The sequence below is a fragment of the Enoplosus armatus genome, chromosome 1 (genome assembly GCF_043641665.1).
Source record: "Enoplosus armatus isolate fEnoArm2 chromosome 1, fEnoArm2.hap1, whole genome shotgun sequence".
NCBI lineage: Eukaryota > Metazoa > Chordata > Actinopteri > Centrarchiformes > Enoplosidae > Enoplosus > Enoplosus armatus.
This window is the reverse complement of record NC_092180.1, coordinates 20333049-20357440: the sequence shown is the minus strand read 5'-3', so window position 1 is coordinate 20357440 and position 24392 is coordinate 20333049. Positions and strand designations below refer to the sequence as shown.

At 41.1% G+C, this 24392-nt stretch overlaps 2 protein-coding genes across 8 annotated transcripts; both read right to left on the bottom strand.

Annotated features, from left to right (window-relative positions):
• Positions 1-6152: 6152 nt before the first annotated feature.
• Positions 6153-13104, bottom strand: fbxo22 (F-box protein 22). The gene is made up of 7 exons (XM_070907241.1): positions 12974-13104; positions 12558-12690; positions 12065-12152; positions 10488-10586; positions 8729-8881; positions 8458-8623; positions 6153-8086 (listed from the first exon to the last, which is right to left on the bottom strand). The coding sequence occupies exons 1-7, from the start codon at positions 13102-13104 to the stop codon at positions 7693-7695; spliced, it is 1164 nt and encodes a 387-aa protein (XP_070763342.1). The 3' UTR covers positions 6153-7692.
• A 1111-nt stretch (positions 13105-14215) lies between these two features.
• On the bottom strand, positions 14216-23836 carry LOC139287378 (tropomyosin alpha-1 chain-like). 7 transcript variants are annotated; one of them, XM_070908379.1, is made up of 10 exons: positions 23669-23836; positions 23116-23241; positions 20650-20783; positions 19495-19612; positions 19198-19268; positions 18995-19070; positions 18827-18889; positions 18492-18561; positions 17728-17806; positions 17158-17295 (listed from the first exon to the last, which is right to left on the bottom strand). In XM_070908379.1, the coding sequence occupies exons 1-10, from the start codon at positions 23780-23782 to the stop codon at positions 17292-17294; spliced, it is 855 nt and encodes a 284-aa protein (XP_070764480.1). In that variant the 5' UTR covers positions 23783-23836; the 3' UTR covers positions 17158-17291. The 7 variants fall into 7 exon arrangements, with proteins under 7 accessions (XP_070764490.1, XP_070764516.1, XP_070764525.1 ...); XM_070908389.1 differs by lacking the exons at positions 17158-17295; positions 17728-17806 and adding an exon at positions 14216-14438; XM_070908370.1 differs by lacking the exon at positions 17728-17806 and having other exon boundaries at positions 17031-17295.
• Positions 23837-24392: the final 556 nt, after the last annotated feature.

Here is a 24392-nt window from a genome sequence, read left to right as displayed (position 1 = left end):
TGGCAGCTTTGAAAATACACTTTCTGGGGGACTTAAGTTTTTTTTTTCATCCAGGCACATTTTACCCTGAACCACACACCACTCTGTCCAAGACCTCAGTGGACTACAAGATCAACACGCACACATTAGATTAGGCTGTCTGAGCACAACGCCTGAGGATCTAAAACACACCCAAAACTTGGCCAGAACATGGAGACACAAAGCAGATGTTCCCTGCTCCCACCAGCTGCTGTGGAGAACTTTGGAGAAGCTGGACATCATTGTGTATTAGTGTTACAATCTCATCACGTATGAGTTTGTACACAGTTGGTGGAACACTGCAAACTATTCTTCAACTTCTAACTTATAGTCAGACTCGATGCCTAAATCAGTTTGAAGACTAAATGTAATAACTGTGTCTTGGTGACAATAGCATGTAGACATTTCACACTTGTGTGTTTGAAACGTCTTTTTCTTGCTGCTAAGAAAGTAAAGACAGTGAGTAATGTTTGTCTTTGCTGCTGACTCACACATAACGTAATATGGATTTCACATCTAAAGTTGAAGATGAGGCAAAAGAAAGACTCTTTGACCTGAGGGACTTTATCGGCATCCAGATCAAACCATGCTAAAACAGTGACACCAGCAGAAAAAATGACTCCACCTCACCTTTCTTACCACGTGCATTTTGGTCAATACACACCTCAGTCAATTCACCCACCAGTCTTTTCAAGGCAATAACCTGGAACACATAGCTTGTGTTAAGCACCGTGTTCATGTTGTAGGACAAAACACCTGTCACTTCTGCAGAATTTACAAATTGCTTCGGGTAATTTCTTAGAACACCCAATCCAACTTCCAGAAAAACTTTCGTAATTTCACGCCAGTGGATATTAATGAAGTCTGCCAGGCACATTAGCTCATTAATAATATTACAGATTAAACTATGATGAATTGGTGGACTGCACAATGGGCTGTTCTGGCCCTGGTGTGACCAGTCTCTTATCTGACCTTTACAGATACAAGCTGTAGAAGACACAGGAGACACAGAGACCCTCGCGGGGCAGGACTAAGACAGCAGATGTACATAAGCCTTCTTCATAATAGAGAGGTCCGTGGACCTTTTTACACTGTGTCAGTTTCCAATAATAGATTGAATTTTAATTTCCACAGACACTTAAGGGAATACGGGTCTTGAAAGACTTAATGACTGAAAAGACAGATTTCTGTAGACTTGTGAAACTGACTTTACTGACTGGCTTTTTTCTTCTGCACTTTATTTTTGCATATAGGGCAAATATAGGAGACACGGTATATTCTGTATTTGAGGTGTTGCCTGTTGCATCTTGAGCATTATGCAGAATTCATAGCAGCAACTGTTATCTTATTAAATTGTGGAAGTTTAATTCAGTGAAGAGTCAGTGGATAATTAGAATCATAATGGCATTTCCAGGAACAATTTACTGGAAGGAGACTTTTTCCCATAGATAAGACTGATTAGTTTGAAAATGACGATATATGGAGGAAGCTGTAATGATATAGGTGTTCACTTGTCAAGAAAAGAAAAGTCAGGCATAATAGCTTACATTTTATTGTACTATGTGTGAATGATTGCAGTAAAAGAAGTCCACCATTAAAAAATGTGAAGTCTTCAAGCCCAAATAGAGATAACATCATCAGAACCACAGAACTTAAGCTCATGCAAATTATGCAACTGTTTTCACAGACTGAGAAGTGCTTTCCATAAAAATTAAATTGACGTGTAAAATCAGCGACATACTGACTGACAGATATCACTGATTTCCCTGTCTAGCTAGAAAACACTTTTTAAAAACTATGTATGTCATAGTGATCCCCTGTGCCTACATTTTGTTATTATCCATAGCCAATAAACTGAGAACATTATGCCAGTGTACTTATGAAAAGAGCCAATTAGGCAGAATGTCGGGCCACTCGTAGACAGCATTTCTCCCAACAGGCAGAAAGACACCATGTGCTTGTCAACTCCCACCCTGTGAACAAAAGAGGAAAAGCCGTCCAACCTCTCCACCCTCCCACCGGCGTTGAATAAACAACAGGGTATACAGCGACGTGGGGAGCAAGATGAATGGTCCTGACCAGCGCAGAGGACCCTTCAGAATCTTAAAGGGAAAATCCACCCTAAAATGCAATTCCCCCTTTACATTAATCCCATGAAGTTCGACTCTTCACATTAATGAAGACATTATTCTCAACCTTGAGTCAAATCACTGGCATCATTAGAAGACAAAACACAGAACTGGTCAGCTAGTGACAGAAAGTGTGCTCATTTGCTGACATAAGGGACTTAAGTACAATTTTGAAGTAAGTAAGTAAGTAAGAGTATTTTCATTTTCTGCGATGGTCTACTTCAACTCCACAAAATTTCATAGGGAAATATTTTACTTTTTCTCAGTTACATTTATCTTACATCTTCATGCAGATTTAAATTTTTTGATGAAACATGATGAGCTTATAAAATACAAAGATTAAACCAGTGGCTCTCAGCACAGACCCCTTATAAAAGAAGAGTGTCTAGATGGGGCCCTGTTCAAGGCCCAAAAAGGTCAAAACGTATCCAATATTTCACAAAAATGCAAAGATTACAGAAAAGCCAAAATAATAAATACAAATTTGTGAAGCAGAACTTCTTCTTTCCAATCCCGTTTAATCATCTCACGACCCCTTAGATTTATCTAGTGAACCTTTGGAGAGGTCCCTGACCCCTGGTGAAATAAAAGTCTGTTCCTGTAACAAATACTAAGTATAAATGATGTTCATAAATCCAGTGCTACTTCACTATAAACACCGAGGTGAAGACATATGGATGAATAATAATAAGAGGAATTAAAAGCAAAGTGTGTTTCTCATTTGAGTATTAATCATTAATACTGTATCTTAATGACATGTTCGTCAGTCTTCAAGAGTGAAAGCTTTTTTTTCTGCTGAACTGTCGAGAGCGACTGTGAGCTACAGTCATCTGTTTAAGAATGCGTTCGTTTCACCTTAACCACAGCATGGTATGACATTGCTACTGAGACCCGCTGAGCTGAGCTCTGTATGGGACCACGAGCGAGAACTGCTTCTCTTATAAAAGCACAAATGGAGCGATGATTAAGGGCTATTCATCTAGGTCAAGAGAATAAATGCAGCTAGTTAAGATCAGACAAATTAGCGAGTCATGCTACGCCAGCAGAATCATGAGTTAACTGAGAATAATGATTTCCACTGTTCTCCCGTACCTCTTACTTTGTCTTCACACACACTCACAAACACACACACAGGCTGCAGCACGTTCCCTCAGTAATGCATCAGCTGTTCTCACTACGCACTCGGAGAGCACAGATTAAAAATGGAACGCTGGGAGAAAACTGGAGGTGGAGGGCGGTTTGTTGGGAACAAGGTGTTAATGTGTAATGGTCGTGGATAATAATAATAATCAATAAACTGCATGTTGTACCACTGAAGCAGTTAACATAATGACCTGTGTTTACGGCTGCAGAATGGACGCTCTATAGTCAGCATCGTGCAGGTGTGTTTCTGCATCTCAGTGTGTGTGTGTGTGTGTGTGTGTGTGTGTGTGTGTGTTTAGCATGCAGAGTGACGAGGGTCAGAGACACCTCAACGGTAGCAGTGTCTGAGAGAATAAAGGTCATGATTGTAGAAATGAAGGCTCAGAAACATGGGACACAGTGACAGAGAGGAGATTGAGTGAAGAGAAAAAGCTGAGATCAGAAAAAAGAGGCATGCTGGGAGGGGAGCTCTGAAATTAGTGTCCCTATGAACAATTCTGCATTTCTGACATTTGACCACACATTTTCAAAGGTTGCACTTTAACTCATTTTCTGCCATATGTGGAAAAACAAACGCTGGTTGGAAGTGTGAGGAGAGTGAGGAAGAGACGAAAGAAAGATCAGCAATGTACTTACTCAGCATTTGCCATGATGCTGGGTGATGAGGAGAGATGTGGTGGTGGTGGCGGCGGCGGTGGTGACTGTCACAAGGTTTCCACTCAGTTCTGGCTGTTTTAGTGCTGCAGTTCACCTTTTCACCTGATAGATGCTGCTTTCATGTTGAACCTGGGAAGAACGTGGCGATTACTGCAAGTGAAGAACAGTAAGATTCACATACAGGACTCATAATAATCAGGGTGGCTGGTAACTTAACTAACCACAGTGGCTGGAGATCCAGGAAAGTTGGTTTTAGACTTGATATCTGCAGCATGTCAATATCAGTTAAAACAGTGACTTTTTCTAAATACCATGACAGTTATTATAACATCACAACTTCTGATATTGGATAAAATAGTTTTAAGAAAATTGGTTCTCCAAGAGAAGCTTCTTCTAAACTGCATCCTATGATTTGTTTCTTTCATCTGGTGATGAAAAACACACGCTTGACAAGCCAGGGGGAACCTGTTCGAGGGCTTGTCCTTGGATATGGTAAGTGACAGTGGATGAAGGGCAAACTAACAGAAACCCAAATGTTGCAGTTTAATAACTCACACACGTTTTTTGAAGAGTTGAACTCCATGAAAATGTCAGACACGTCAACAATGGACTAGATTGACTACAGAGCCTAGACTCCAAGTGGTCACCAAAACACTGTTGTAACCTCAAACATAAACTTTTAACGTAAACTTTTAATCACACCCCTGAAGCATTTATCTGCTTACAGCTGTGGGTTCAAACATTCAACACTCCACAAACAGTTGGGTGCAAGACTTTTCCTGCCATCAGAGTGATAACTGCACCTGTGATAAAAAAAAGAAAAAAAAAGAAACTGATTTACTTGCTGGTCTCAGATTCCAGAGAGGAGAAACTTGACGAGAGCTCCTCGCTGTACATTCATGCATTATTTATTTGGAGCAGAGGACTTACCTGTGTGAGATTTACATTGTTGACGGGTAATCGTGCCTCCCGTTGCCCCCTCGCTGGTAGTAATGTCTCCCTCGGTGGGGATGAGAGTAAGTGAAGCAGCAGCAGGCTCGCAGTGTGTGTAGGCTGCAGCTATCCTTAGCACTTTTGCATTGGACGAGCACCACCGCTGCTGCTGCTTCTGCTGCTTCCGCTGCTCCCACTTGCGCTGCTTGGATCTCAGTGCAAAACCAAAGAGGGGCTGAAGCTCAAATGCAAGAAGCATCGTCACTCGGCGGGATCATATTAGCTTTGAAGTGTTATTCAGACTGATCAAATAACGACCCTTTAAGTGCGATCTCCCCCCCTCCTCCTCCCCCTCCTCCTCCTCCCTCCTTCCCCCTGGCTGGGATCGTTGAGGGTTTGTGCGTGTGCTGCTCCAGATCCAGATCCAGGTTCCGCTCCTCAGCTGAGGGTTTCCCCGGCGAGCGCAGCGGGGAACCCTGCGAAAAGGAGCTGTCCAGGTGCTGAAGCGAGCCCGACGAAGCCTCGGCTCTCCGCCGACCCGCTCCCGCAGCAGCAGCAGCAGCAGCCGGGCAACACAGGGCGAATTTCAGCCAAACGCCATCAAAACATTGACGTTTTCGAGCCGGAGACTGACAGTAGCCAATGAATCGTGTGACATTTGCATCTCTCCGGTCACGACATAGCAGTCTAAAAATGTTGGCCGCGTGCGTGCGTGCGTGTGTGTGTATGTGTGTGTGTGTGTGAGAGAGAGAGAGAGATAGAGAGAGAGAGAGAGAGAGAGCGTGTGAGTAGATTTTCTCAGTTCCCGATTGAGGCCAATTTGAGAGCGGGTTATCGCCACAGATGATTTTATTAGCTTCACGCCTGGTAGGTCGCCCCTCTCCGTGTCATGAGCGGGTTTTTTATGGTTTCCCAAAATAAAGATACTATGGGAATATAAATTGCCTTTACAGCAATTGGCTTAACCGTTTGTCACTCATCGGCATTAGCCAGTCGATGGTTAAAGCGCACATCAATCAACCTCAAGCGTCTCTTCCTTTATTTAAACACGCCTGGACGTGGGCTGTCGGAGATATTATAGGCTGAGGCTCAGATTTCAGGGTGTGTGCAAACAACTAAAAGTGGTGATCTGTATTAACTGTAGTAGGCCTGTGGTTACAACCGAGGAGGGATGCGTAACGCCCAGTGGGCTCAGGGACTGGCTCTAAAGCTGCCGCTGTAGTGGTTTGAACAGAAAACACGCACATATCTACATATTGAATGTTGGTCATTTATTGAGGAAAGGAGCAGAACATATATGATTTGGCACATGTAGAAAAGTGCATCAACACCAAAACAACTTTTATGAATGAGCCATAAACACTAACTTAAAAATACATTTTGATTTGCTCTATAAGGGCAGATGTGTGTACTATGATACAAAGAAGAGACTTCAATTTTTTAAGTAAAATATTGGAACTTTTCTTGAAAACATCCATTCTTGCAACAATCATTATTACAGCATGTATAGAAAAGCTGAACTTCAACATATAACAGCAACTACCTGACCAACAAACATATATATATATATATACACTGGAAATTGCACCTTCATGTCATCAGGATATTCTTCTTAGTGAGGAAAAAGCATGACAATCAATAACAGGGCCATCTAGAAAATAACGGATAATCAACAGATTTTGATAGAGACCAATATTCACAAAAATTTGAATGTTTTTCTCAAACGTGCAACTAGGTAGTTAGTCCCCTTTAAAAGAGAAAGAGCCATTAGAATTTATTACTTTAGCAAAGGATGCCAAATGCATCATCATCTACACCAAATACATGACATTTCTTCTGACATGGACAACATATCTTCAATTTCCAACCCCCGAAGTTGACCACTAAAGTTAGAAACTGCAGAAGAGTCGAGAGTAAATTGAGAGTTTGTGCTAGTCAGAGTCACTTACACAGCCAACAGGGCAGCCGTTCTGCCCTCTTCTCTCTTCTGTTTTAGGATGTTTTTTTCTGTTAAACTGCATAAGCTGGGGAGATGAAGTAAGCAGTAACAGTTGGAAGTAGGTAGTAGGAGGTATGACCTGACATGTGGACAAAAGAGGAGGCACTGTAAGACTGATTCCCCTGATTGAACCATTGTAGATTGATATCTAACAAAAGAATATTAACTTGTAGGCTAACATGCTTTATTTTATTTTTTATTTTATTTTTCCATTGGTGAGACAAAAGTGTAAAAATCATATTTGTAAAACCTACATAACAAAGAAGAGCATTCAAATCAAGATCACCTTGATTTAGTGGAAGAGGGACCACATTCTCCTCACTTGCATGAATAAAAAGTGCTTGCGCTGAATTAACAACTAGCTTGTGGGATGCACAAGTACAATTTACTCACCTGCAAAGCAATCAGACCATGAGGTTGAAGTCAGAGGGTAAGATATGCCTTGAATGTGTGCGGAATTTAGGGAAAATATAAACTTATATTTTACAAGAGCGCTTTATCACATTCAAATGTAAAAAGAGATGATCAGTCTTTTTATATCTGAACTCTGTGAAACACTAGTTTTAATATGAAGCCGTGTTTACACACACAGTCTCCAAGGGACACAATTTCCCAAATGATGCCATTACATTGATGGCTAAAGGGATAATTTTCCTGCTTTATGAGCAGAAATGGTGAAAGTCGTAATGAGTCGTAATGTGAGTAACACTCTGTACAGAATGTTTCTTGTTCCCGACCGCTGTAGCAAACAGGAGCATGATGGGTCGTCTTTGTTTCTTTCCTGTTTGTCCATTGTCACTGTAGGTCAGTCAGTCAGCCTAGATGGACCAGGGTCATGACTGTAGTGTACTCATGCTGCAGACTGTCAGTGTCAGTGTCGCACAGCGTGTAGTCATCTTTCACGATTCGGTCGCAGCCAATCTCGCCGTTGCCGAACAGGCCGAAGAGCGGGGTGTTAGGGAACACCTTGCGAAAGGCGTCGGCCTCTACGTTGGTCTGGTTGTTGTAGTAGTTCTGGCCTCTCCCCACGCAGGCGAACATGAACCCCAGGGTATTCCTCTCTGGAATTTTGGCTGCCTTCAGCCGTCCGATCATGGCGTCAGCCGCCTTTGGGTTGCTGATGTCTTGGTCCAAGAGCACAGATGCCCCCTGCACTTTAGGGCCACTCAGGGCCAGGCCCACCACGCCGTACGAACCCTGGCTACAGCTACAGAGTGACAAATGGGAGATAGGAGAGTGTGAATATTGCAAAGAGTGTGCAGTAAAACATGCCACTGATAATTTAACTCTGCAAGTGTTCAAATTATAACTTCCAGTGTTCATCTATAAATTCAATCCAAACCTATTGGCGGTTCCATGAATGGTATAAGTGAAATACAGATATTAAATTTCAAAATGAGGTGAGATTAGCCACCTATGGAAATTCCTTCAGTCAAACTGTGTCTGCGGAAGCCTCAAAGTTTTTGAACTCCAGGAATTTGCAAGAAATTACATGCAATTGTTATTTTTGTATTAAAGCATTATCTCCCCCATAATTTCAAAGAAAAACCTTGATTTAAGTGGAGGACATTAACTCACCAGTGTCTGGTAGGAGAGAAGACACTTTCTACCAGCCCTCCAGCGATGAGAGCTTTGCTCTTGGCCAGCGGCTCCAGTATCTGGCTGAGGAAGCGTGCTCCTCCAGATGTATATGCCTCATAGAAAAAGATTAGTACCACACGCAGCTCTGGGTTGTCAACCAGTCCTGGAAAGAAAGTTCAAAAAATAAAAGAGTGATACAAAAACAAGTTCTGGATTTTACAAGTTCTGCACTTCTCAGTTTAGATTGTTGAATAATTGCTACACTCACCTGCTTCTTTCAGGGCCGTTGGGGTGATGGACTTCTTACAAAAATGGAAGGGCTTGATGTGGACACCTTCCATGCTGGGGAACATTACTGCAAAGCCAGCCTCCCCTTCCTGGTACTCTTGAGGAGGGCTGGAGCAAGAGCCACTCGGAGTCACTGCACAGAGGCGCAAGCATGAAATACCACAGAATATTAAGTTACCGCTACATAAAGTAACTTAAACGTCATGAGTCTGAGTTTTCATTCCAGCCACAAACTAAGCCGTGAGTGAGAGCCTCCTCTGCGGCTGATGTTTTAGTGTCTACTTGTAAAGAAAACCTGCAGAACCTTGGCACATCACTAAGAACCACTCAGTATATGTACTGTTTAATTAGGAGACTTGTAGATCTCCTAAATAAACAATAATTCTTACTAACTTCTACATGAAAATAATTAGTTCATTAGAAGTAAGAGGATTTTTCTTTTGGTTTTGGTGCAGGCAGTTTCTTGGAGTCAGCATCTAGTGGCCATTAGAGAAACTGCAGCTCGAGGTACCAATGTACTGGTCTCACCACTCGACTGTGGTGGTTGCCGCCGGGTTGGGAATCATTTTTATAAACTCAGGAGAGCATATGCTTTCAGAAAAACTGAAAGACACTTACTTAGATATTTGCTCAACAACACCCACAGCCTCAGAGAGACCAGCATATACATCCTATAACAGCAACATCAAAACACCAGGCATGATTTCACCACCCTTAAACAATGGCACCTCTAAACAGACTCAGTAATAGAGGTTAGTTGACGGATGGGCTACCATGCAAATGAGAAAACATCAGGCTGTGCCGTCATAAATTTACAGGATCATAAGACAGGCAGCCTCATTCACCACTCCCACACCTTTTAGATTTTAGGGTTTATTTTTTTTGCTGAGCTAAACCCCTGGTGTGCAACTAAATGTGTACATTACAGAAAACCTTTCCTTGTATTCAAGATGAGCAAATACTGCACATTAGTATCTCATTTATTCCCATCCTCCACTGTGTTACAGTTTATGGAATTCATAGTTATGCAGAAATACTATGCCTAGGTGTATCACAAGTCATCTTTTTTTAATACTGTGCAGCCCCACTACCAACATACATAAGTAATCAGTTGTAATCTAGGCTGTATGGAAGACTTATTACAAGTAATCTATAGATCCAACCTTATCCAATCAAAGATTTCATTCATTTGAATTAGATGTCCGTGGTGACCGTCAGCTGCAATATCACAAAATGAGTGTTATCACAAACAGCTGAGGCTGCCATTAAACCTGATTGACGACAGGAGCCTGATAAGCCATCATCTTGAGGAAAGAGAACGTGGCTGATGGAGAGTCACTTCTCCCCAGGGTTGTGATTATATGGAGAAATGGAGAGCACAGCATCGGGCAGACTAGGCAATCTATCAGAGGGAGAGGCAGGGAGGTGCCAGCCACCGGTGGTGCTTTCCAAGTAGACAGCAGCAGTGGGGATTAATGCTTAGTCCTCTCTGCTGAAAGGTGAACTATTCCCTTAGATATACCCAAGACATCTGGTTAGCTTTTATTTTCTCTAGAGCATCCTAGTAGATGAACATGCTAAGGCCACATATTTGTCCATCATAGCTTTGAAGCTCTTTAAGAAACACTTTGAATTGAACACTGAATTCCCTGTATGTGGGTACCAATGATTTTATTGGGGGTGTTTTCTTCTATATGAATGAGGAAGTGTGAAGAGAGACAGAAAAGAGGAACACTTACAGACTATGCCTGGTGTAGCAATGCCCATGATGTCGCAGCCTTTGGGGAAGAGCAGGTTCAGTTCTTCGACTGTGTCTGGACTTTGGCGACTCTTTTTTGCTTCAGAGAGGTTGAAGGAAAAAAGTGTTAATTAGAAAGGTCAGTTTTATATGTGTATCATCTTAATAACAAATTAAGTCTATATTGCTGGAAATGAAAAAGTCCTTTATGCAAAAACTTTAGATTTGGAGAAATTTACACAAACAAAGCACGTGCAGTGTGTTCTTAGCAGTGAGATTGTAAGTCTACTTTTCTTAGTTTAGTATACAAATTAGTTTATAAATTAATATCCTTTTTTTGATTGACTGGCAGGTGTCCGTTAGTTCTAGTCAATAGTTTAACCACTTACTATTAACCACACACTAAATCAGTGTGTGGGCAGGGTAGCCTATGTCAAACTGCAGGTAGCCACAGCAACTATGATTATGCATCACAGTATGTCAATAACACAACAGCATATGCCACTAAAACTGCAGTGACAAAGAGGAACAATGATCACAAGTTGAAACTGACCAACAGGGAACAGACATGCAGTGAGCTAAAAGCTTCTGCTAACTGGCCTGTATCATAATATGAACTTTGTAGCAGTGTTCACTAACTCAGTGTTCAATAATTAATATTACTGCATACATAAAGTCATTTTTATTGTTTAATGATGACTTTGTCAAGCCCCTATGAATGTAATTGTGCAGCATATAATCTGACCAAAATAGTGGCTTCCAGTTAATAATACAGTACCCATAAATACAGATCAAACTTATGTTGTATTTTAGTAATATTTTGTTCAACAAAAAACTAGATGGTGGAGTCTAAAGTACAGAGATAAGAAGCATGAATGGAACTGAGAGAAAGTCCCTTGCTTTTAAACAGCACAATGCTACCCCTCTGGTTTACTTAGAAAAAAGACCAGACGCCAAGGCTACAGTAACACAAACATATCCTGAAAAATGAATTGACCTGAATATATGGCTGTCCAATGAAATAAGGTAATTTTGATACATTTCTGTCTTTGTGAACCATCTTGGATATTTGATATATACGATTTTTAAGTTTTCCAGATTTCTGATTCCATTCATCTGTAAGATATTTAACATATGTGTAAAACATGCGCAATACAAGCTTAACTATGCATTCCAAGTTTATTTTAGGCATACTCTACACCTACTATGGTACAGCTAAATCAGAATTTGATAGACATGCTAGAGGAAGTCAGAGGCACTGTTATATATTATTCTGACAAAAGGGCAGCATATATTTAACTGGTAAGTGTTTTAAAACAGACTTACATGTATGGCTACCAAAGGCTGCCTATGTTTCATCTATCTCACCATTGGGAACTTTAAAACATTGATTCTAAATACACTTGTTTAATAGTCCCTTTTCCTGAAGGATCGTGTTACACCACTTACCTCCTATAGGATGTGTATTTCTACTAAGACAGCAAATTATGCATGAGACAGATGTGCACTTATTGGACATACTCTGTCTATTGAACACAATATAATAAAGTCCAAAGTGTACTATTATGTAATACCAACCTTTACTCTGTCTGTAGCAATACGCTTGTCCATTCAACGCCTCATAGTCTACCATTGCCAGAACTGTTTTGGGCAGGAGAAACACTTTCTGAAAATAATCAGATGCAAAGTGCACGCATTAAAACAGTGTTTAAGTGCTATCTGGACACAGTACATGAGCTGATAATGTACACAAGTTATTTTTACTTAAAATTAAACAAAAAAAACACGAGATACAAAGATTATTTATCAGCTCTTGGACACACTTTTAAGTTTCTACCGCAGGAGGAATCCTTTCCTGCTTAGCATGTCTTTCAAGCAAATCTCCACAACAACCACTACCATCAGGATGTTTATCATACTTTGAAAATGTTTATATCCCATTATCCATATAAACCAAGCACAGGTCCTCTTAAACGAAACTGATGTGCCTTATACTTATATATATATATATATGTATATGTCCCAAACAGCTTCCCGTCACTGTTCACTCGATGCGAGTGTAATTATTTACCTCCACCTCCTCAGCCAGGACGCTGCAGAGGGCATGGACCTCTGTGTTAGAAGGTCCACAGGCTGACACCCAGGCCAGGTGCTGCTGGGTCCTCAGCACTCTACGGGCACAGTTTCTCCACAGTCTGCACACACTGAGGAGAACCACAAAAACAGTCAACTTAACCAGCTAGCTTGGTAGAAACTTGGCAAGGGAGTTGGCTAACGCAAGCTATTAAGTTCGTGCTTCTGTCACGAAACACGAATGAGTAGCTGAAAACAATTGCACACCAGGTACAGTGACTCATAACAAATACTCCGGCAGCCGCATTGGCTTTCTAACTATCCCGTATGTTTCTGAAAAATAGTATCATTTCCATTCGACAGCCATTATCGTTAGCTAAGTTGACTGTTTAGCATGCTATTATTCCCCGTTACCTTGCGATCCGGAGAAGCGATTTGGTTGGTACGAACGTCAGAATTCGCTCGACCACTTCGGCAACATTGCTGAGTACGTATGCTGCCTTGCTGTCTTGTATAAAAACGCTAACATCTTGATTTTCACCCATATCTCACTCTCCCAAGTCGTGGGTTTTCCAGCACGGCTGCCCAGCTACGAACCTTCACCTCTCTTCCACCGCTACCGCGGTGCCTGAACGGGACAGACTGCCCCCTGCGGCGAGGAGGGGCTGGAGCAGTTAAAAGTTTCCCCCACATTTAGCAGACAGTTTCTTCTTAAACTTGATGCAAGTTTTGGCTGGTAGTTATACAAGACGAAACATTTGTTATACACTAAAATGTTTATTTCTGCTGATATCTGACAATTTTTTCTTGTGAAATACTGACTACTTTACCTGTGGTAAGGGGTCATAAATAGACTTTTTTTTTGTCCTCCATTTTAGGGCATAATAATGTGTCCTTAAGTTTTAACCTTCTATAAGTTTGGGCTCACAGTCACATTTCACGGCACTGATGATGAAATGAAACAAACTGGAACTCATGTTTAACACAGTACTACATCGTGTTGTGTTTCTCATTTAAAATACAAGTGGAACTTCCACTGTGAAAGTTTAGTGCACTGCTATGCATTGCAAGAGGACAGCCACAGTAAATGAAAAGTAAATGTTTCTCTGTTGATATCTTATATTTTCCCCTATTTCTTCTTCACACTATCAAAAAATAAACATCTGTAATAAAGCCAGACTTGGAGTAAATTATACTTGATCCAACCATTTATTCATGATCTTTACATTTTCCAAGATAAAATGGGAGAAACAAAGTCAAACAAATCAGTTTGTCAAAATGAACAGAAAAGTGAGTACAGTGCGCAAACATTTCTTTTCACTTAGTTGAACAAAACAATACATTCAAGCAACGGCGCTAAGAGTTCCTTCCTTGCTAAACTGCAAGTGTACAACATCACTGACACTGAATAAATGTTGACAATATAGAAGAAATGAAGACACACAAGCAACTTTACAAAAGTACACATAATAAAAGTCCCTTTTATATAACCTTGGCTTAACTTATGGCTTTGTTCAATGATAATGTGCAGTATTTTTCCCCCAAAAAGTGCAAATTCTCCCAAAATATACATGTAAACCTATTACATTTATACAGTGTATTTTAACTGACGTTTGATTACAGTGTGTAACTGAAACAGTATAGTTTGTTGCTACCTTGTGTAGAGCTTTCTTCAGGATGACAAGGTCAGAGGACACATATAAACACAAGGCCCGACATTATCTGTAGCAGCCGTATATGGGAGCCAGCCATATTCAGAGCAGATGAGGCAATGTGGGGAGAGGAAGAGAGCTAGGTCAAATGTTAACCATCTCCATTAGAGTCTGATCCAGCATCTGCTTTACGCTCAGGCCCTCTTCTTTAGCACGTCTGAGTTTATCTGTTAATATAGCATTGCATCGGTTAAAAATCATAAAAAACAAACAGTGCAAAAGATGCACAGAATATAAACAGACAAAGCTCTAGCCCAGGATAACAAGCAGTGTTAAGACGTGCTGGATATTGTTACAAACCTTATGAGTGTGAGAAGATTCTCCTTTCTGTTAGCTTTTCTCAATAACAGAAGTTAGCATTCATTAAGCAAGTACATACCCTCAACTTCAATACTGTGAGCCAATTCACTGTAAATATTATACTCGAGCTATAGACAAGGCTGTAGTCAAGCCTGGCAATGGATTTAAATTACGCTTGTGTCCTACAGTATCAAGTCCAAGCACCCTCTCTGAACAGTTTCAGGTCAATCAAAAAACTAATGTGAGCACCGATTTAATCCCAAATTGGAGACTTCCATGAAAGTCACAAATGATCTCCCTCCACAACTACCCCCAATAGTGTTTATCCAATATTTTATCCTATCACAGCCTTTAGTCTGTCCTTGTCATTCTAATTTACTCTAAAGCTTAAGTTGTACTGGTAATTTCCATGTTTTTTCATTTGGTTTTGACGTATTGACATATACGGCACAAAGTGACACAGAAAATTTAGCCTTGCAGTGGTTCAGACAGACAGCTGTTTGTTTGTTTTTTTCAATAGGCACATTTCCTTCCAATCATACACGACTACAACCTATCTCTAACAACAAGTCTGCCCATATAAATAAGGTGCCAAATCTCTCCACATGCAATGGTGAGCATGGCGTCCATGCTGCTTCGCACCAAAGTATGCTCCTTCCTCCTGTGCCATCATTTAGACTGAGAAGTGAATTCAGAGGGTTTGATCATTCAAAGTGTTCATGCTCATTCAAATTGTGAGATCAGTCTGTCAAGCTTAGTCAGATTTGCTCTGGAACGTCACCAAAATCAAATGTATTGTTCTTGCAAAAAAATGGTCAGAACTATGTCCTGACTGAAATGCTACAGATATAAATAAATAAAAAAAACTTTAAAAGAAGAAACTAACTAACCAACTCCAACTGCAACAAGACAGAGCAGGTCAAATCTGCATTAAAAACCAAAATTATGGGCAGTTTGGTTCTCAGCACAGCTGAACACATTACATGGTACATTGTGACTTTCAATCCATACTTTATTATTCTTGTTGAAAACGTGTCCTACTTTCTGGTTAGCCATTACAACTTTACAGAGGGGGATTCAGCGACGTAGAAGGAATTCTGGACCCTTTGCAGCATTTTATGAGCTTTCCCCAGCTGCCGGCCACTTGCATCCTCACCAGCCTTTACCCCATGAGCAACAGCACCATGCAGATTTCAACTGGGCTGATGTGCCACAGCCCTGTCGATAACTGAGAAAATATATCAAATCCAACTTTTCATGACCCGAGGTTGTCTGACCTCCCATCTGAAACTGTAGTTTGAGCATGCATAATGTGAAAATCTTAGTATTCCACTTTGTTGAAAGCATAACTTGGTTAGTTAAGTTTTGTGTCATAGACACTGTCTATACTCTTTTTATATCACAGCAGTAGACAATATGCCTGGACTTTGAGTTTCAGAAGAATGAAAGAATACAAGAGCCCATTCCAGTTTAAGCCTCGTTTAAAGCTACTCTCAGTTCGTTGGTCAGAAGACGGTTTTTCTCAAGCTGTTTGTATAGATGGTCTTGACAGTCAGAAAGCAGGTTAGAGAAAAGGGAGAGAGACAGAAGGGCAGGTTAGTACCACAGACAAAGAATCAGTGCTGCTTTGAAACTAACCACAAAACAAGTGAGTTTGTATTCAAGATGTTGAGCCGACAACCTCATGAACATATAAAACAAGCAATATCTCACATGTGTCATTCACATTTCCAAAAGCAATGTCACTAACTTGCTGTCCTAGTTACACATGGTCACATCACTTACTCATTATTCCTTTTGCACTTACTGTAGCTTTTACTGAGAATTGTTTTGTTTTTTCCCCCCGAGATATTGACGATACCCAGGAAGAAGCCTACACGCAAGTGACCGATACAGAATCCAGATTCAGAGATTCAGTGATTCAGTGTCAATGACTTTCAGTGCAGGGACTAAGGCTAGGCTGATCATACTGGAAACTGTTACCGCAAAGGAAAATACATAGATAAGAGGAATACTAGTCTAACGATAGAACTTCCGTCTTTAAAAAGGAGGATGTAGACACTAAAGATTATTGTTTAAATGTAAAATCGCTGTTGATGCAGTTGATCCTTTTGGCCACCAAATTGTGCTCAAGATATCAGGGTTTTGGAAACCCTAGGAAATCTTTCTACTCCAAACTTGCAATTAAGATACAGAAAACAGCAGCACAAATGGCTAAATAAAGCCATGACTGCTGGTTATTTTATGGTATTCTTCTAATTCAAAAGGAAAACAGAGGACAACAATTGTATTTCGTGTGAACACGATGTTACAAGTAAATAGAATTACTTAACCCCCCCAATACTGCCATTATACGAAATAACGGTCCTCTCGAACAGAAAAGGGAACAGTGAATGGGAGAGGAGCTTCAGAGTTTATTCAAAAGCTACTCAACAAAACAAATTAAACACATAGACAAAAAAAAATAAAAAACAAAGATGGAACAAATGAAGAAACATCCCAGGAGAAAGGGGGAAGAACTGGCATAGATGGAAGAATGTTTATTTTACAGAAAGCAACACGGCTCAGAGGTCTGTATGAGGGATGAACAAATGGATGGCAGCAGCGACGGCCCAATGTACAGTAGTAAAGAAATAGGGACAGGAGACAGAAAGTTGGGGTGTTGCACAGGAGAGAGATGATGACGCTCAACCAGCTTCTGGGGTGAGGAGTGTAAAAATTTAGCTGTGAAAAAAGGAGAAGAACAAAAGTGTTGGAGGGAGATATAAAAAGGAGGAATGGAAGAAAATGACATGCAGTGCTGAAAGAGGGGAACATGGGGCAAAACTGAGCCAGAAAAAAATGAGAATAAGAAACTATAAAGGGGAACTAACACTATTAAATGCTGTTAGTATTTACTCACTTTTATAGGTTTGGGAAATCTAGCCTAAAAACCTAGTTAAAAATACATCCAAAACACCTTTAGTTCACACACAAATCAATGTTAGACATGCGGTCAAGGAGGATTTAAAAAGAATCCACCCTTCAATAATTTAGCTGAATGGAAATCACTGCACTCAAACATGCCACAAGAGGGAGCTATTGTATATTGGTAACAGTGGTTAGGGGTGTTGAGATCTACGGCACTGAGCAGAAAACAAGCAGGTGGTGAATTACATGGAAGTCATGTCGTTGAGGGCGTGGTCCAGCTCCTCGCTGATGGCCTTGTACTTCAGTTTCTGGGCATACAGCTCATCTATTGTGTGGTAATTATTATGAAGTGGCAGTAGTGAAGGATTTGTAATAAAATAAGAAAAACAGAAAAATAATAGAGTCAGAGAACAGAAGTCAAAAGAAAAACTGAAAAGAAAAAACGAGGCAGGACAGAAATAGGAAGTGCACATGGAACAGCTGCTGATGTTGTGTCAGATTCCTGAGGAGTCACTGAGAAACTGCATCACATGTTCCACGACCCTGTGAGGACTGCTTGGGACTAGCTGGCCTTGAACAGTCACTGCACCAGAATGCCAAACAGCATTGTGGTGAGAAACGTTGTTGCATGAATGATATCATGCCAGCCTCTGTGGATCACCGCTTTGCCCCCCGCCCCCCCGGTGTAGAAAACTGACAGAGCAGGCATTTGCCCTGAGGACTATTTAACACAATGCGGACCATATAAATAAACTCACACTGCACCAATGTTTACAAAAGAGGCACTTTTACAAGTCTCCTTTGAGAAATTAGAGAAAACTAGAGTTGGTTTTATATATTAGAAGACGACTCTACGAGGAAGCCTGAACGAGGCCTAACAAGGTTTTTGTGCGGACATGTTGAATAGTTACTGCCTTGTACATCCCAGCTGCACTGAAACAAACACACCCCTGAATTTTTTGAAAACAACTTTTTCCAATGCTTAAAAATCAAGAGGAAAAGATTCATACCCTCCAGGTCATCAATGGTCTTCTCAAGCTTGGCGACTGATCTCTCAGCGAACTCAGCACGAGTCTCAGCCTGAGAGGAGGAACACAGTCAAACATTAGCAATTCACATTAAGAGGTTTACATTACCAGCCACAGCCCTACGGGACACTTAAAGCACTTACGTGCTGTAAAAGAAGACTGAGCATCACTTCTAATTAAAAAATATATATAGTCAGCATACTTAATTCAAGTAACTCTACAAAATGCAGACGAAAAAAATAAAAACGCAGGATGTATAAACAATATTTTTTCAAAAATGCCTCACCAGTGAGTTATGCTAAGTTAAGTTAACTCACCTCCTTCAGCTTGTCAGTAAGAACCTTGATCTCCTCCTCATACTTGTCCTCCTTCTGTGAGTACTGTGGTTGCATACAAAGGCCAGATTTAGGCAAATATACAATATAATATACAAGACAGGTATATTTCAAGGGTTTATACAGCAGATTATTTGCCATGAATCCTACCTTCTCTGCCTGGGCCTCCAGAGACTTCAGGTTGTTCTGCACGGTTTTCAGCTCCTCATCGAGCTCAGAACATTTGCTGTTGGTGTATGGTTTGATTGAACAAGCAGGAAAATGCCAAAAAATTACAACAGAATTTGTCTGATATGTTATTCAAAGTTGTGAGTGGGAGGGAAAAAAAGATGACGGGGGAAGGAAGTTGTTACCTCTCAGACAGCTCAGCGCGCTCCTCTGTACGTTCCAAGTCACTCTCAATGATCACCAGTTTACGGGCCACCTGAAGTCACAACACATAAAGTTTAGTCCCACACTAGTTTTACACACCAATAGAATTAAATTCCTTAATGTATCTACTGTAATTCTAATAACTATCATTGACTTGGTGGCAATAATATACATCTGAAAGAAAGTGGCCATCGAAGTCAGCTGTTACATTAAAGTAAAACAATGTAGGAAATGCTAAGCTTGAAGTTCAGAGTGCAGTGAACAGCTGAGAAACTTGCCTCCTCGTATTTGCGGTCAGCCTCCTCTGCAATGTGTTTGGCCTCCTTCAGCTGGATCTCCTGCAGCTCCATCTTCTCCTCGTCCTTCATTGCCCTGTTCTCAATAACCTTCATGCCTCTGAGGGAAAGAAAATAGTATGGCGGGTAAGTCATGAGCACTACAGGCAAAACAGCAGGCCAATATGTTTTGATCATTCCCTCTTGTAAGGACTGACAAGAAATCAGTAGTTAAGTCATATATAAAAAAAAAAAAGGGCCCAGGAAATTCCATACTCATGCGGTGTAAAATCAAGTTTACCACAAAATACATGGTTCCAACTGATATGCTGGTGAAGGTGGTCTGAAAGGACTACATGGACTTTCACATACAAACTATCTGGGCAAAATGTCTGCATACTTTACAGACACACTGGTCCGTCCGTCATGGTGGGCAACACTGTGTACATGACGACTGTATGCGAGAGGTCACGTATGAATAAACACACCAAGTAGAGCATGACACACACTCAGTGACGAACATGACTATATTATCCATGTTGTCACTACCTGCACATAGTTGTACTAAAAAACATCATTTAAGTTTCTATCAAAATGCTACAGGTGCGCTGGTGTGTGAATTTAGTCAAACTATCATGCAAAACAGCAAAGTAAACTACTTTTCTATTCCTATGTTTCAATTTAGCGCACGCCTCTGAACATTAGTGTAATATGACCTCCAGCCACCAGTGGCAGCACTGAGCATCACGTTAGGAGTGGTACTTCAACAGCATGTGTCATACGCAAACTTTGATTTATAGTATAGCCTACTGTAGTTTAGCAGAATCCAGCACGTAAGTGCTAGAGTCCTAAAACTTGTTTTCTTATTTGTCTTAAAAGGCATTCAGTGCCAGCATGACCACTGTGCTCTAAAATGTTTGCAACAAACCAATACTCATGTGCAGTGGAGGGATTCAGATTTGGATTTTCTGTTTGACTTTCAAAATCTAACCATCCTGTCCCAACGCTGCCACATTACTATACATCACTGACACAAATAATAAGGTGATGGGGAACTAAAAGTAAGTTTTTCTGTATTACACCTAGAACTAACAGAGGGGCTTATGAGTGGATTGTGTTGACCAAGTGTTGTCTGTTGTCTGGGTGCAAGGTACCCACCTCTCACTCTCATCAGCAGCCTTCTCAGCCTCCTCCAGCTTGGTCAGAGCTGTGGCCAGACGCTCCTGAGCACGGTCCAACTCCTCCTCAACCAGCTGGATACGTCTGTTCAGGGAAGCTACATCACCCTCAGCCTAGGAGAGCACAACACCAATCATATAGAGTCAAATCAATTTTATTTGTACAAACTAAAATCATGTACTATTTTTCAAATTAGCTTTGCAGGCTTCTCAACCTCCATCCCGTGCTCTCCAGGAAGAGCTTGGGCTGGGTCAGGAACACGCCCAAAGGAGGGATGCAGGCTCTATTATGAACATTTTATACACAGGCCGAGGGGTGCATGGCATTTTCCTTTTTTAAAGCACAACGTTTACATATGCACATATGTCAGCAGTACATTTTGAGAAAATGCTAGACTAATGTACCCACCCTTCCCTTCCTCTTTCTAGTCAAACCTGCAATTCCTGTCTCACAGTGATTTAGTTATCTTGTCCCATAAATACATTAGCTACATAACATGGCTGCAATTTAGTATTTTGGAGGGCGGAGCAGCTCCCCTATGCAGCAAACTACCTTCTTGCCTACAGGAGTTTAACACAGGAGAGGGTTTTATCTGAGAGGACCTGTGGTGCTGCTGCAACGTTAGCCTACTTGTTACAGGGCTGTTTGTTTATTCGGGACTTGCCGGGTGGTGTCCTTTCATCCATCCATCCATCCATCGTTTACTCGCATCCTGCAGTGGGCTAATTTAAAACATGTCTACCTGACACCTGACTGTATTTGAGCATAAACCGTCGCTGTCTGGGCCTAGCAGCCACGCTTTTTGACCAGATTTACGCCTAATACCGTCGACAGTCTGAGGACTAATTGCATTAAATAATTAGCAGCGGGCTTACTGCTTCCCTCGCACTCCTCTCCTGGTTCAGTTCCCGCTGTAGTAACGCTGCCCGGTCCTCTGCCGCATCGGCCTGCTCCTGCAGCGACTTGATTTTCTTCTTGACAGCTTCCAGAGAGCTCCCACCGGCCATTTTTGCTGTTTCTGTCTCAGCTAAGCTAGTTTTCCCCTCAGCTCTGTGCGGGCTGCCTCAACGCAGACACACACTCACTTGGAGATGCGGCGCGTTTGATCCCTGCCCCCACCGCCCTTAATCAACCGCTGATGAGGATTGGGACGTGCCACCAACCCCGGAAGTACCTGATTTTACACACAACTAATAAAATGCATCAAATTGATAAAAAAGTGAAGAAATTGTGCTGATTTCCAGTGTTTTTTCAAATAAATTTTGTGTCATGTTTTATAATTTTTGTCAGTTATACAACAGTCTAATTCATGTGCTGTTTTGAGGACATCCCGTACTGGTAAATTGAGCTAACCCTATCAAAATCACAGCTCCAGACTAGACACTGACTCGTGAGTTACAGCAATATCAACAACTGAGTCACACTTGTGTACATATAATTCATTGTCTAATTAATTTACACGACATAAATTTTATTATTAATAATCACGTTTCTCAGCTGTTGACCTTCTGTCCTACTGTCTTTGTACTAATTAGACCTCACACACTTTTGTTTTCCTACAAGTGCAATAACTTTCATGCTGCTGACACTGCTGCCTGCAGACACACTTTACACACCCTATTGCATTTTTTATATTTATTGATTTATTAATTGCAACTTAATAATGTCCTGATTTTATTTGTGATTTAATTGATTCAACAAGGCACGCTTGTACTTACTATTTGTGTATGGTATATTGAATATCTCTATTTTATTTTTTTGTGCTTCATATTGTAGCATCTGTAGTCGATGCTCAAAATGAATAGTAGTTCTACTTCTACTTTTTAGTGTACTTCTCTTATCTGTGGTAAGCATCTGTTTTCCATACTTTTTCAGTTTCCCTGTCAATCAATCAACCAATCAAAAAAGTCCACCTTAAGAATCGATGAAGATTATCTTATGTTATATTATGTTGTCTTGATAATATTGTTGACGCCATTGTTGCTGACTGTGACGTAATAAATTAGTTGGTGTGACATTAAACGCAGTCAATGAACTGGTAATTTCATCAGGGTTGGACATAACTGCAGAGTGCCAACTGAAACCAGAACAACCACAAATCTGTCAAGGATTTCACAAGTCAAAATATGCCTGTAAAATGCTCGACTGAAACCCTACACTGGCCCTCAGATTTGTCAAAATGGCTGTGGAATGTACTGGTAAGTCTGTGAGCTGTGACCTTACCATAAACAGCACAAGAGCTAAATTTAACTGTCCACATTTCCATCCTACACAGCCCATAGGCCTCTTATAATTGATTATTGCATAACTTAATCATTAGAGTAAATCTGCATGGGGGCTGGTAATCTTAGCTTCCCAAGGGGTGGTTCAAGGTCACACCATTAGGCAACGGGTGCCCCACTGGGGCTTCTCCACCAGCCAGTGGTGCTGTCAGCCCAAACTCACATCTGTGGCTTTCTTCTCAGCAAGCTCCAGTTTCTCCTGGGCATCCTTCAGGGCTTCAGAGTACTTGTCCAACTCATCCTCAGTTGCCTTCAGCTTCTTCTGCAGAGCTACCAGGTCATCCTCAAGCTTGGACACAGAGAAACAAGAGATTTACTAACATGTAGAGGACAGATATCACTCTATCACAACACCAAGTGCATGACACCTCATAGTGTCGGTAAATAATCTCTAAAGTGTGAAAATAATAAAAGTTTGTACTACAGAATAAACTGTATATCAACCATTTAGGCTATTAGAATAGGCGTATTGTTAGGCATTATAGCAAAACCATGAGGAATCCAATAGTAAATATAAAATGTTCCCTAATGTTGCCAACTTCATGTAGCCCAAATATGAAGTAAAATAACGCAATGATTTTAAAGGTTGATTTAATCCTATGAAGACACATGTATTAATCCTCTGCACAAGACACTGGGCACGCAGGGCCAGGCGCACCGTGCAACTGGCACCGGTGCGTAAAAGCACCAGAGCGGGTTTCACACTAGATGCCGACCTGTTTGCTCCTGTCCTCAGCTGCCTTCTTGTCTGACTCGGCCTGCTCAGCTCTGTCCATGGCATTTTCCTTGTCGAGCTTGAGCATCTGCATCTTCTTCTTGATGGCATCCATGGCTGCTTAGTTTCGGTGGTGTACAAACCAAAAACAGAAGAAACTGAATGAAAGGATCGGAGCGTCTGAACCGGTCTGAACGCCAAGCTGGAGTGCAAGCTCGCCTCGACTGTAGTGAGTCAAATATGTAGTTCGGTTACTGGATACCCAATACTTTTTTGGAAACAACTGCAGCTGTTTGCCAACGCGGGACCTGTCTTTTTTTCTGTATCTCTTCACTGATTCGCTCTTCCGAGACATTTGACCACTTCTATGACTATACATGGGGTATGGACGTCAGGAGGGCACTCCCCCATCACACCAAGACGTCCACTCCAATTTCTAACACCCTCCAAGTGACAGGCAGGAAGCAGGGTGTCAAGAATCAGAGAGGTAGTAGCTCCTCAGAGGGGGGTTATTTGGGAGAAACATGCTGACAATTAAGACCTAATTATCACCCAGGAAAATAACCCAGAAACTACATGTGAGAGAAGGCAAATGAGGACTAATTTGACCATTGTCTTGCAATTATTTTTCACTTTATACACTTTTACTATCTGGGCCAAAGTAAAGGATTTCAGACTCTGTTTAAAGAATCATGCACACATTTCAACATTTTATCAGAGAGTGG

What these genes read in the sequence shown, in the direction of transcription:
- fbxo22 (XM_070907241.1), bottom strand. Translation starts at nt 13,104, where the DNA reads ATGGGTGAAAATCAAGATGTTAGCGTTTTTATACAAGACAGCAAGGCA. An exon ending in TTGCTACAGACAGAGTAAAG is followed by an intron (nt 10,587 to 12,064) that starts GTTGGTATTACA and finishes ACCTCTCTGAAG; the next exon opens with CAAAAAAGAGTCGCCAAAGT. An exon ending in TTCTCTCCTACCAGACACTG is followed by an intron (nt 8,087 to 8,457) that starts GTGAGTTAATGT and finishes GTCACTCTGTAG; the next exon opens with CTGTAGCCAGGGTTCGTACG.
- LOC139287378 (XM_070908370.1), bottom strand. Translation starts at nt 23,782, where the DNA reads ATGGATGCCATCAAGAAGAAGATGCAGATGCTCAAGCTCGACAAGGAA. An exon ending in TTACTGACAAGCTGAAGGAG is followed by an intron (nt 18,562 to 18,826) that starts GTGAGTTAACTT and finishes TCCTCCTCTCAG; the next exon opens with GCTGAGACTCGTGCTGAGTT. An exon ending in GACCATTGATGACCTGGAGG is followed by an intron (nt 17,296 to 18,491) that starts GTATGAATCTTT and finishes CTTTTTTCACAG; the next exon opens with CTAAATTTTTACACTCCTCA.